Source organism: Acomys minous (assembly GCF_964271855.1).
Source record: "Acomys minous genome assembly, chromosome: 1".
Taxonomy (NCBI): Eukaryota; Metazoa; Chordata; class Mammalia; order Rodentia; family Muridae; genus Acomys; species Acomys minous.
The window spans coordinates 60,113,879-60,126,996 of record NC_140483.1 but is presented as its reverse complement, the minus strand read 5'-3'; the positions used below and the strand labels follow the sequence as shown (position 1 = coordinate 60,126,996).

The 13,118-nt window shown below is 40.0% G+C and overlaps 1 protein-coding gene across 5 annotated transcripts in view; it reads left to right on the top strand.

Moving 5' to 3' along the window:
* The window catches only part of THSD7B (thrombospondin type 1 domain containing 7B), an 837,579-nt gene that overhangs the window by 136,424 nt on the left and 688,037 nt on the right, over positions 1-13,118 (top strand). For 4 of the 5 annotated variants that reach the window (XM_084778450.1, XM_084778452.1, XM_084778451.1 and 1 more), the window contains one exon: positions 11,748-11,920. The exons of the other annotated variant lie outside the window; for it this stretch is intronic. In XM_084778450.1, coding sequence (XP_084634576.1) covers positions 11,782-11,920 — 139 coding nt within the window. In that variant the 5' untranslated portion in view covers positions 11,748-11,781. The remainder of the gene's footprint in view (positions 1-11,747; positions 11,921-13,118) is intronic. 5 annotated transcript variants of the gene reach the window in all.

Genomic DNA, 13,118 nt, shown 5'->3' with positions numbered 1-13,118 from the left:
TTCCCTTCAGGTTTGACTCTGCTGATTCGGGATACAATATGGGGAGGGTTCCACTAAATTTCTTGAATCTAGTGAGCGTCTTCTTAATGGTTGACACGGAGCCATAATAAGTGAAAGCTTATAAAAGATAATGGGAGTAACTGCTTAAGAATTTCATAGGCTTATAAACATGTTATTATTTTGATGTCAACTGTGGACACATTTTTCAATTGCTTCCCTTGCGACATTAGATGCATAATTAATCAGGAAAACACAAAGCCGTACTTACAGTTTAACCAGATAATTGTCCTGGCATTAAATATTTAGAATCTTACATTATAGAAAATATTAATGAGTAATTAAGCATTTTTAATTCTAAAGGTCAACATCATTTGAAAGGAGAAATTTATCTCATTCACACAGTCTTCCAAACCTGGATTTTAAATGAGTCTTTAGTGCAACTGGTTGTAAGCCCACACATATTATTCTGCAACGTTCACACGTGTGTGTTTAGTAAACTACATATATAAAAAGTAATTATTAAGTTCATCTATTCTCCTTGAAGGAAGATACATTACAAAATAGACACAATTACATATCTTTTTAATTTATTTAAGCTACCTACAGAGATATTTATATTAATTTTCTTACCATCTCTAAGGTTTTTAAAATATATTAATTTTTAGTTTATGGTTAGCCTAGATTCTTTCAAACTCTGTATAATATATACACACATTTACATATATATGTATATGTATATACATATATTCTTTATTGGCTATGCTATGTTGTTTCTCTTCAATGATTAAATTTTTTATTTACCTTCCTTGAAGTGTCTTCATATTGAGAAAAAGTATAGGCAATGTTCTGCTTTTTCTATTGTTATGATTTGGGGCCAGGTAGAGTAAGATTATTTACAAAAAGTAAAACAAATTGCCAGCTCAAGGGCACAGAGTTGTGTAACTATGAAATTGGGTTTTCTAAGCATGGAAAGGAGATTTCAAACTTAAACCCAAAGACATCCCTAAAATGGCCATGTTTTCTATTGACCCATTAGAAACTAGATCTGCAGATGCATTGACGTGGGAATCTGAGAGAAAAATAGGATGTCGTGATGAGCTACTGGGCCTGTCCTGGTGACACGTGACAGTTATTGACATGGGAACACTGAGTGAGAACTGGCCTATGGTTGCAGAGGAAACACTGACTGTTAATATGCGAGAATTGGGTCTCAGTTATCCATGTGGAGATACATAGTGGTAGGTGTATGGTCCAGATCAGGGAAGAAGTCATGGCTGGAGATACAGGAACAAATGTGGAGAATAGAGAATTGAGACAAGTGCTATTTAAAGCTGGGGGACCAAATAAGCTCCCCTTGGATGGCGAACAAAGTGGGAAAGGGAAGGAATCTGAGGACAGAGCCAGAACCACACAACTACGAATGTTAAAATGAGGAGGATGTGTGAATGGTGTAGGCCACAGAGAGGATGCCAGAAAGAAGGAGCCGACACAAAAGTTTCACAACTTGTCCCGAGTGAAGAAAGTGGGGGAGGCTCTATGAAGTCATAAAAAGATTTCATGATTCTCTATGAGGCGGTGGCCAGTTGATTATAAAACTACAATAATTGTTTTAAAGAGGTCTCAAATTTTATAGGGTATAGAAAAAAATTAGATAGTTGTTTCTCTAATATGTTCTTATCTTACCCTGGATATTTGAAGCAGTTTATTTTCATAGGGGAAACTGAATTAGCTTACAAAAATAATTACTCCTTATTTTTGGTCAGCAGCCTCAGATTGACCAAGGAAAACAAACCAGTTCCTATGGTTTCCTTGTATGTAGTTATCATATTCTTAAAAAAGATTATTTTTTAAAATTTGTCCCCTTTACGTCTCAGATTGTATCCCTCTCCCTTTTCACTTATATGAAGTATCCCTTTATATCAAGGAATAATACTTTTGTAACGTGTCCAAAGATGCATGTAGATGAGGAAGTCAGTACGGAGAAGATATTAGCCTGGTCTTCACAAAATCAGGGTTGTTTGTGTTCAGGTTCAGCAGAAAATTTCAGTATCATTCCTTGAATCACGTGTGAGGTGTGTTTCAATCTGTAGAAGCAATAGAGACAGCCAAACAAACTGTTGTTTATGAACAGACCCTCTGCTTCAAATGCCTCAGACTCTGTAGGACATGGGACATGCCTTCAGCTTATGCTATAAGAACGCAGAGAGAGGAGTGTCAGAGCAAAAGCAGGTTTTTCTTTCTATTTATTTATTTATTTATTTATTTATTTATTTTTAAATTTTTTATTAATTTATTCTTGTTACATCTCAATGGTTATCCCATCCCTTGTATCCTCCCATTCTTCCCTCCCTCCCATTTTCCCCTTATTCCCTTCCCCTATGACTGTGCCTGAGGGGGATTACCTCCCCCTGTATATGCTCATAGGGTATCAAGTCTCTTCTTGGTAACCTGCTCTCCTTCCTCTGAGTGCCACCAGGTCTCCCCCTCCAGGGGACATGGTCAAAGGTGAGGCACCAGAGTATGTGAGAAAGTAATATCCCACTCTCTACTCTACTGTGGAGAATGTTCTGTCCATTGGCTAGATCTGGGTAGGGGTTTAAAGTTTACCACCTGTATTGTCCTTGGTTGGTGCCTTAGTTTGAGTGGGACCCCTGGGCCCAAATCTGCCTATCATAATGTTCTTCTTGTAGGTTTCTAGGACCCTCTGGATCCTTCTACTTTGCTATTCTCCATGCTTCTGTCATCTAGAGTCCCAATAGGATGTTCTCCCCTCTGTCCCAGTTTCCTGGTAAGTGAAGGCTTTCATGGGACATGCCCCTTGGGCTAGTAAAAAGCAGGTTTTTCTTGAAAATCATTTTAAAGTTGGCAGTCTTGGATCATAGTTGCACTTGGATGAAGAAAGTAGAGTCTTAGGATTCTTCCACATCCTCCTCCTTCACGCTCAGGGTGTAACATCCATCTTTAGTCTGAAGATGACATTCTCATTTTGTAGAGAAGAAGCCAGTTGCTAGGGCCTGTTCTTTTTCTTTCAGCGAACTGTCTTTCTTATTGAACACGGGTGGTATCCATAGCTTTGACCCTGCAGCCTATAAATCATTTGCCAGAACTGTGTCATGGCTGGGCTACCACTAGCACATCTGAAAATATGATTTTCTTTTGTTTTCTTAACCAGGATATATTTTAAAATCTGTAGTTCTGAGAGAAATGGGGAATACGGAAGTATCTTCATTTACTGATAGGTTGTATTTTTGGTTAGAAATCCCATTTCAAGCCCTCCACCATTAAAATACACTATATTCTCTGGAAAAAGTTTATTTGAGGGGAGGTATGTTATTAATGTAAATATTTTTCAGAATTTTCTGTGCTTTATTTTATGATGTAAAATATTTCAGTTACTAATAGAGAGAACTAAGCACTTTGAACACAAACACAAATACATACGCACACATATATATAGCATACAAATATTTATATGCTTACATGTGATGTTATTAGGATTCTTCAGTGAGCCACAGAGAGTGCCAGTATGCACTCTGTAAAGGCGGTATGCAAAGGAAGTGTCTAGTGGTTAAAAGCCAGGGGACAGTTAACTAAGTATTGTGCCATTGCTAGACCAGGACCATACTGCCATGAAATAGAGATGATATATGTTTTATCCTTAAGAAGGTCAGTAGGAAGATTTTATTAGACTCTCAGTACAGCTTGCTCTTAACTCTTCAAAGGTACATCTAAAGTAACAATGACCATGAGGCTGAAAATGCATCTCTGCAGGGCAAGGCTACATTTGATATTCCTTAACATTCATGAAGCCAAGGCAGAAGGTTTGATGGATCTTTGAGGCCAGCATGGACTACATAGTGGTTTCCAGGCCAACCTGTTATGGCATGAAACCTTATGTCAAAAGCAACAAACCAACTGAATAAGCCAGTTGTTACTTACTCCAGAGTAAGGGATCTCCTGAATGTTGAGGAGGATAAGTCATAATTTTTTCCCAGAAACTCCATAATGATAACTCACTGTCTAGCAGAACAATATTGACACACTTTCTGTTCAATCCTCTATTCTAACTTTTCCCAATAGAGTTACTGGACAACTGTCCTTGTTTTATGGCTGAGGATGCTGAAGATCTGAGGTTATTATGTTAGGGGGTGAGAATTTGGGAAATGATCCACTATGAAAACCATGTTGTCAGCCAGGCGTGGTGGCACAGCCTATAATACCAGCACTCAGGCAGGTAGAGGCAGGTGGATCTCTGTGAGTTTGAGGTCAGCTTGGCATACAGAGCAAATCTAGGACAGCCAAGGCTGTACAGAAAAACCCTGTACTGGAGAGAGAGAGAGAGAGAGAGAGAGAGAGAGAGAGAGAGAGAGAGAGAGAGAGATGTTACAATTAATTTATCAGTTGGCCTAATAATGTTTATTATTAGCCCTATAATTATTATTATTAGCCCTATAATTATTATTAACTACAACAGAGAAGAGGGGAGAGAAGAGAAGAGAAGAGAAGAGAAGAGAAGAGAAGAGAAGACAAGAGAAGAGAAGGGAAGGGAAGGGAAGGGAAGAGAAGCAATTTCAAGCAGACAAAAATTACCTTTATTCAAGAACTGATATATTCTGGAGACAATGGGTTTGGAATCCATACTACACACATCACAGAGGGTAGAGCAGAGCAACTTTAAAAAAAAATACAAAACCCAAAAAGCAAACACACACACACAAAAACCTCCCAAAATCCCTCACAAATTAAGGTGATGGTAATGGACATCCAATCAGCTATTGAATTCACTGTACATTTTATACTATATTTCACACCTGGTATATCATAAGTGACTTCGTACATCTGAAGTGTCTCAGGTGTTTTCCTTGATAGCTCAGCCTGGACCTAGGCCAGCCAATCAGAGCTCACTCAAGAGCTGACAGGTCTTGGTCCTGGCTGGGTGCTAACCAATGAAACATGGGGTGAGACATTGTGGTCTATATGTGTCTAGGACATTAGACTCTGAAGCTATTTCTGAGAATTTAGCTTAGTATGAGATGGACTCTCTATATCTATGGAGGCCCGCAACAGTTGGGTGATCTGAAGAGATCCACCAGGAGTAACAGTAAACACAGGTGGCTGTGGTTGCATTACTTTTTCCTGACCTAGCTCACTGAACTCCTTCTAGCTGAGATGATCTTAGAATAATTATTTAGTATCCCTATGATTATTCTCTCTTGCAGAAAAAGGGAATATTTGCTTGTGACATTTTTATTAGTTAAATAAAATGATAGAAGAGTTTGCCTTGCACAAGCCACTGAGAGAACCTACAAAGTTTGAAGGCTCGGATTTTTCACTTTGGAGGGCATGAGGAATTGCTCGTGTTGCTATAATGCACCCAGAATAACATAATTCTATCATAGCTAAGGCAATTTTTCCCATTTGTGGGATACATAGGGTGGAATAATTTCTTCTTCTTCTTCTTCTTCTTCTTCTTCTTCTTCTTCTTCTTCTTCTTCTTCTTCTTCTTCTTCTTCTTCTTCTTCTTCATTTTATTGATTTATCGTGGACTCTTGCATGACTTCTTAAGAACAGTACATGTCTCTGTCCTTTCAAGGAAGACTAACGAGGGCCCTCACAGACAGCTGACCATGTCTGTGAGCTTCACGTCTTGTGCCACTCTCCCACACCTTGGTTTCCTCATCTCTACAATGAAGTGCCTGTGTGTGTACTTGGAATGCTAGTATGCGCAAGACTTAGCATGCAGCTCTTCAGTGGTGCCCTTGAGTCAGTGTCACGTGTAGAGTTAACATGCGATGAGTACTTTATGAAAGATGAAGTAGAACACATAACACTGTAATGAGAATGCATCAGCCATCTTTGATGAGCTGTCTTCACCACAGAGAGTGTGAGGGAGTGCTACAGGGAAACACATAAGCACAGTGTGGCTCCCGCTCATCCCTGTTCCTTCAGGCTGATGATAAACTGGAATACTTTCTATGTTTTTTTTTTAAGTTTTGTACCTTTTAAATATTCAAGGACTCTGATGATAAGAATTCAGTTACTGGGAAATGAAATGCATAAGCCTGACACACTTTTTTTAGGCCAAATGGCCTTTGTGTGATTAGAAAGTTGAGGCAAAAGGGAGAACTGTGTTTCTTATTTAGTATTCATCATTTTCACGCTCTTCTTGCAAATACATCCTGGGTGCTAAGAGATATAGTAAATAAGTTGATTTGGAAATTCTGCGACCTCTGTAATGTAAATTATTCATATCATCATGGGTGGCATCTCCAGCATAGCATATTTTATCAGTTTAGGCATTTTCCTCCCATTGGGGTTATACAAACAGAGGAACGGGCTCTTGTTCTTCTATTTCCCCTCTTTTTGTTCAGAGTGAACTCTCAAGTTGCAGATGTAAGGATGACTCCCAGTGTGGCCCAAAGAATAATTTGTTGAGTTTCAAGCGTTTAGAAGAGAAAAGCAACAGAATTGTGTTCAGGGTCCATTATACATGGTACATTAGGCCAGCAGTGTCCCACCTTTGTTACATATGAAATGATGCATCTTGACTTATGGTGACTCTCCATAAAAACATGTTTTCTATACTTTACCTTTAAGCTTCTTTGAGGGGAAAAAAAGTAATCATTAGGTACAGTGTAAAAGGACTGAAAACACCCAAAATGTGTGGGTCCCTTTTGGGAATATAATTGCTGTAATGTCCTCTGTTGTGCATTCTTACATGTCTTGTTTAGATCTTGTTATTTGTAATCTTTCCTATATGCCATACTGCTATGATGCCTTGTTGATAGGTGATAGCTTGGTCATATGGTGACCATGGACCACAGAGGTTATGAAGGCTGTTCATCCTGGAGACGTTAGACTCTGAGGAAAGAGTCCTACCCTAGATAATCAGAGAAGGAGGTCTCAAGGCATTGGGTCCCTTTGAAGAGTCAGGTGGACTTTAGGCCAGTGATGAGATAAAGGCTCAGAGTAAGCTGTATGGCAATACTATTTTTCTAAGTAAGATTCGAAGATTGATGTACAAGGGAAAATATTAATTTGAATCCTTGAATGAATCCTTGGCTGGTCATTATGGCTTATGCATGGTCACATCAGAACTCATAATCTAGTGCCAATATCTGGCTGGCTTCCTATTTATAGGGATTTTAAAAAGAAAAAATATACTTTTTTTTCAGTTTACATCTGAGTGACAAGAATCTAGTTATTTTGTTTGCTCTCGGTTTTTTGAGACAGGATATTTCTGTGTAGCCTTTGCTGTCCTAGTGTTGCTATGTAGAACAGGCTGGCTTTGAATTCACAGTGATCCATTTGCCTCTGCCTCCCTGAGTGCTGGAATTATAGGCATGTGCCACCATGCCCAGCTGACTCCAATCTAGTTTTACATATGATGGATGCATACAAATGTATCCTACTAATGAGAACAGGCAATACCACCTATACCATGCTAAATTCATCTCATGAAAATACATGGCTTCAGTAGAGAATTGGTCCTTTTTTTCACTTTGGCAATCACAGCTTACCCTCAAATATAATCATCATATTTTATTAAACTCAGTCTGACATAGTACTGACTTAGACCTCTCATTGTATAATACTCAACTCATTTGATTTTGTCTAGGTATATTTTCACCCTTATAGGAGTCTTGGAAAGGTTTACTATTTTAGGGGGAAATGTAGCTATTCTACTTTCTCAGCAGAGTAATTGGCGATGATGTCTTACCCCATTGTCTAGACTAGATCAAATTTATATTATACAATACTTTGTGTGTGTGTGTGTGTGTGTGTGTGTGTGTGTGTGTGTGTGTGTGTCATGTATGTGTGCATGTGTTTAGAAACTACTATATTACTTTCTGAGTAAAATAGCAGTTTGGATTTAGCGGAAGTGTCTATTGAGACAAAAGACCTGGGCAGATATTAACGTATCACGATATATCTAGGCATGGTACATGTGTTTCTTATTCATGGCTTTTGAGAAATTGAGGCAAAAGAGAGTATCTGGGGATGTATTCTGTCTCTTTAAGACCCTTTCTAGCTCTGTCAAGTCCCAGCTCTGAAGATAGCAGTCTCTCCTCACCAACAGAGTGGGAGGGAAAACATGCCTCCCAGTGATGGTGCGTGTGGTATTCACAAAGCAGGCAGTTAGAACATGCTCACCTATGCATGTTGCCCAAAACACTAACCACTGGGGTCCAGGAAAAGAACTCACACCCAGAACATCCTACTGATTTCAGAGTGTTTCTCCTTGAGAAGGAATCTCTTTTTCTGCTACACACACACACACACACACACACACACACACACACACACACACACACACACACACACACGAACTTTTAGTGACCTTAGAGTACACTGTAATTTAGTGTCCATGTTGCCCAGACTTTAGAAGAAGCACAGCTGTGATAAATTGTGTTCCTGGCTCTTGCTATCAAGGATGTGCACTCAGTTCAGTGTCCAAGGACAGAAGTTTTAGAGCCGAGTCTAGTAGTGCCTCCAAGGAGTCATGAAATCTACTAACAGGCCACTCTTGAGAATAAACAGCCAACGAGTGGATTTGTTTTATTTCAGCCAGAACCCTCCACTTTTACTCCCCTGGATTCTGGTATGTGATACATAAATCCAAAGCGAGGCTTTGGGTCGTCTTTTAAAACACTATGGTCAAATATGAGGCACCAGAGTACGTGTGATGTTCCCTGGATGGGGAGACCTGGTGGCACTCAGAGGAAGGACAGCAGGCTACCAAGAAGAGACTTGATACCCTATGAGCATATAAAGGGGGAAGAGGTCCTCCTCAGTCACAGTCATAGGGGAGGGGAGTAAGGGGAAAATGGGAGGGAGGGAAGAATGGGAGGATACAAGGGATAGGATAACCATTGAGATGTAGCAAGAATAAATTAATAATAAAAAACCCACTATGATCCATCCCTGGCTGGAGGCAGGCCACCAGAAGCTGTGGACTCAGAGTTCATTGCCCTGCTCCTTCTAGAACATTTTTTAAACTCATTTGTGGTTCACCACTGTACGCTTAGTGTATCCTTGGAGTGCCATGAGACTGCATCAGGTGGCAATTGTCATTTTCTGTTCTATCCGGTGAGGGATCATTCAGCATCACCTGTATCTATAAGGGGCGCTGGGTGAGTTCTATAAGTGGGTAGTAATAGGGCAATGGCTCCTTACCAGGAAACAAACAAAGATGGATGCCCTGGTTTCCTTTCTGATGCTGTGATTAAAAAAAAAAAAAAACATACCCTGGGAATAAGCAACTTAACAGAGAAAGGTTTATTTTAGCTCACAGATCCAGGTTACAGTCCATCGCTGTGGAGACCACAGCAGAAACCTGAAACCTGTGAGTCACAGCCGCAACCAGGAGCAGAGATGACTCTGCACATGTGCATAATGCCCACCGAACCTTTTGTGCTCTAGTCTGGTTCAGTGTAGGGACCCGAACGAAGGATATGTGTCACTCATTTTCAGAATAGGTCTTCCCATATCTGCCAATGCAACAAGACAACCCTCCACAGGTGTGTCAGCACATAAGCCCGATCTAGCAAATGCTACACTGAGAATCTAGAGAATCCCAGGTTCTCTCTGTAATCAGAACGGATCCTCACAAGAGGTGTCTTGTATCACATTGCATGTAAGGACTTCAGGATTGTAGTGTCTATTTCTTTCTCATTGGTCAGTAGGATGCTTAGAGTCAGAGTCCCCACTTGTCTTTGGTAATTTTGATAGATGTAAGAGGTACTTATTTTATCTGTGATACTTTTATGCTCTGCAGGCTTTTGAATTTCCAAGTATGTATGTATGTATGTATACATATATGTATGCATGTATGCATCTATCTATACATACATATGCCAATGTGCACATACGCATGTGTTTATATATTTTTTCATAATCAAATATCAATCTTATTTTAGTTCCTTTTGGCTCTAGGTTTATTTTTCTTTGTTTTTAGAAAATTCTATCTGGTACTGGGATTGTAGCAAATAGATAAAGCAGCATTTGTTCAGCTTGCAAATGACCCTGGGTTCTGTCTCTACCAATGAAAAAACACTCCACAAAAAAAAATATATATATTATATATATACACACACATATGTATATATGATATATCAAATTCCATATTATTTCTAAAACATTATTTGTGTTTTTGTTTTTTATTAATTCATGCATATTATATCTAAATTGTTATCCCATCCATTATATCCACCCATTCCTCCCTCCCTCATGCTTTCACCCCATTTCCCTCCCCTATGACTGTGACTGAGGGGGACCTCCTCTCCCTGTATATGATCATAGGGTATCAAGTCTCTACTTGGTAGCCTGCTATCCTTCCTCTGAGTGCCACTGGGCCTCCCCATCAAGGGGACGTGTTCAAATATGGGGTACCAGTGTTCATGTGAAAGTTATTCCACACTATCCACTTATCTGTGGAGAATGTCCTGTCCATTGACTAGATCTGGGTAGGGGTTTGATGTTTACTGCACGTATTGTCCTCAGTTGGTGCCATAGTTTGAGCCGAACCCCTGGGCCCGGATCTTCCCATCATAATTTTCTTCTTCTAGGTTTCTAGGACCCTCTGGATCCTTCTATTTCCCCATTCTCCCACATTTCTCTCACCTAGAGTCCCAATAGGATGTCCTCACATCTATCCCACTTTCCTGGTAAGTGTCCCTCAGTAGAAGAATGGATAAAGAAACCCTGGTACATTTACAGTATGGAATATTACTCAGCTATTAAAAACAAGGAATTCCTGAAATTTGTGGACAAATGGATTGAACTAGAAATGATCATAATGAGTGAGTTCACCCAGAAGCAGAAAGAGTCAAATGGCATATACTCACTTATATCTGGACACTAGCCCAAGGGGCATGTCCCATGAAAGTCTTCACTTAAAACATATTATTTGAATCTTCCCTTTCAAACCTGTGTCACAAGAGGTTTCACCTTTTTGGTGATGGGTGCCAACTCTTCACTCATATGTTTTCATTTTATGTTTTATCATTCTGTTGGAGTGTTTCCTCTTACCTGCACTGAGTATTTCCTGCCCAGTCTCTATTCTATTTCTAACCCCTCCTAATAGTTTCACTTATCTATGGCTGCTAGCACTATTTCACCAGGCTCACAGCCCCGACTTGCAATTGGCCTAGTAAGTGATGACGCCCACTGATCTTAGTTATTTAAAAAAAGTTCTTTACTGATTTAAAACCACCTCTTGACGCTCAAAGCCCTTTACAATTTGGTCCCCAGCCAGTCCAAACCTCATCTCCATCCATTTCTCCCTCCCCTTCATGTCCTTCAAAACAGCCTGTCACTTAATCACCAGTCCCCTAGCACAAACATAACTAGCTTTCAGTGCCTCGTTCTGTCCACTGGATGTGTGCTTCTTGATTCTCTCAAGCCCTTATGTCTCCCTAAGGCTCGTCTCGGATCTCCTCTTGTGTATTTCCCTCCATTTTATCTCAGCAATGGCCTCATCCTTTGTCACTCCACTCATTGCTGTTAGAGAGATTCGTTCCTCTTTGTGTCTGTCAATTTCTCTCCTCAGTTGTGAGCCCCTCAAGGAACTCATCTAAACAAAAGGAGGCAAATGTATGAAACATAGCCCCTAAACTTGCTTACGATTAGGAATACAGCACTATGTCATGGGGCGTCTCTTATATGGTCGCATGAAAGTCACTTGCAGTCAGAGCATGTCATGATTGCCAAACCCTGGCACTCACCTGTCTTTCTCTTGCTTCCAGGATTAGGCAAGTGAAGACGCTGAAAATCTGAAGAATGTTTCCAAGGAGTGATCTGACTGTCACTCACTGGGTTCGGAGGAGCATGAGGGAGCTCTTTCTGGTGCTTTCTCTCCTGCTGTCCCAAGCAGCTCATTTGGAAGGCAGAAAGGACAATCACTTCATCTGGAAGACAGGTAAGAGTGTCCTGGCTGCTCATTTGTCCCACAGGCGTTTAGGAGAATATTCCTTTCATATTGATTTTACTTATTTGTTTGCTTCTTCGGTGCATGCGTGTGTGCAGGCATGCATGTGTGTGTGTGTGTGTGTGTGTGTGTGTACATGCCCAAGTGGGTACCGATTATCTGGAGCTTGAGTTACTGGTGACTGTGAGCTGATCACCTAGGTGCTGGGAACCAAACTTAGGTCTGCAGTAAGTCCTGGTACCAGCTGAGCCATCTCCCCATCCCCTTACATTAGATTTTCATTTCTGCTTAATTGCCACCCATGCCAGCGACACTCGTTATCCTTTAGAAATTCTGTGTTGTTGTCAACTACAGTTATCATTTCCAGGGTTACATCTACTCCTTCTTTGCCAATTGAGAAATGGAATATGACATCTAAGTGGAGCTGATCCCCTCAGCTGGAAGGCTCTGGACCAGTTTTGTATATGTCTTTCTTTCAAGGTTCAAACCCATTATCTATTTATTGTTAAATATCTTCCTGCACAGATTACCTACATGTGTGCTTGGGAGCAAAAAAGAACTACCTGGCTTATGCTAGAAAGAAGATGCAGTGGTTAAAAGCCCTTGCTGCTCTTACAGAGGACCCAAGTTCAGTACCCCATCCATTGCGTGTGGATCATCACCACTTGCAATTCTAGCTTCAAGGGAGTCAACACTTTTGCTGACCTCCAGAGGCATCCACATGCATGCATACATACATACAGGCACACGTGCGTACAAAAATCTTAAGCACAATTATCTGAACAGCTTTGCCTATGGGCGTTAACTACAGAATCTCCTTACAGTATTTAGAGATCTTCAGCTATCTTGAATACAGTTGCTTATGCATTTATGGGAAAGAATTGATTTCAGGTTTTCAAGCTCATATATAACTTTTACTCTATAACTGTGCTCTTAATTTTCCCGTGTAAAAGATTAGTTCACTTTAATTACCAGCCCTAATAATGTATTAGCTTAAGTTATGAACCCTAAACATAAGATTGTTACTCTCACATGGCTCTTTGTATCTCTAATGCTTTCTTTGTTATGGATTTTAATTTTCTTGAAGTTTCACAATCAGATCATTTACAATATTTATTACTGCTTCAAAAGTCCATTCTTGCAAGCACAGATAACTTACACACTTAATATCTTGAAAGGGGAGCATGCT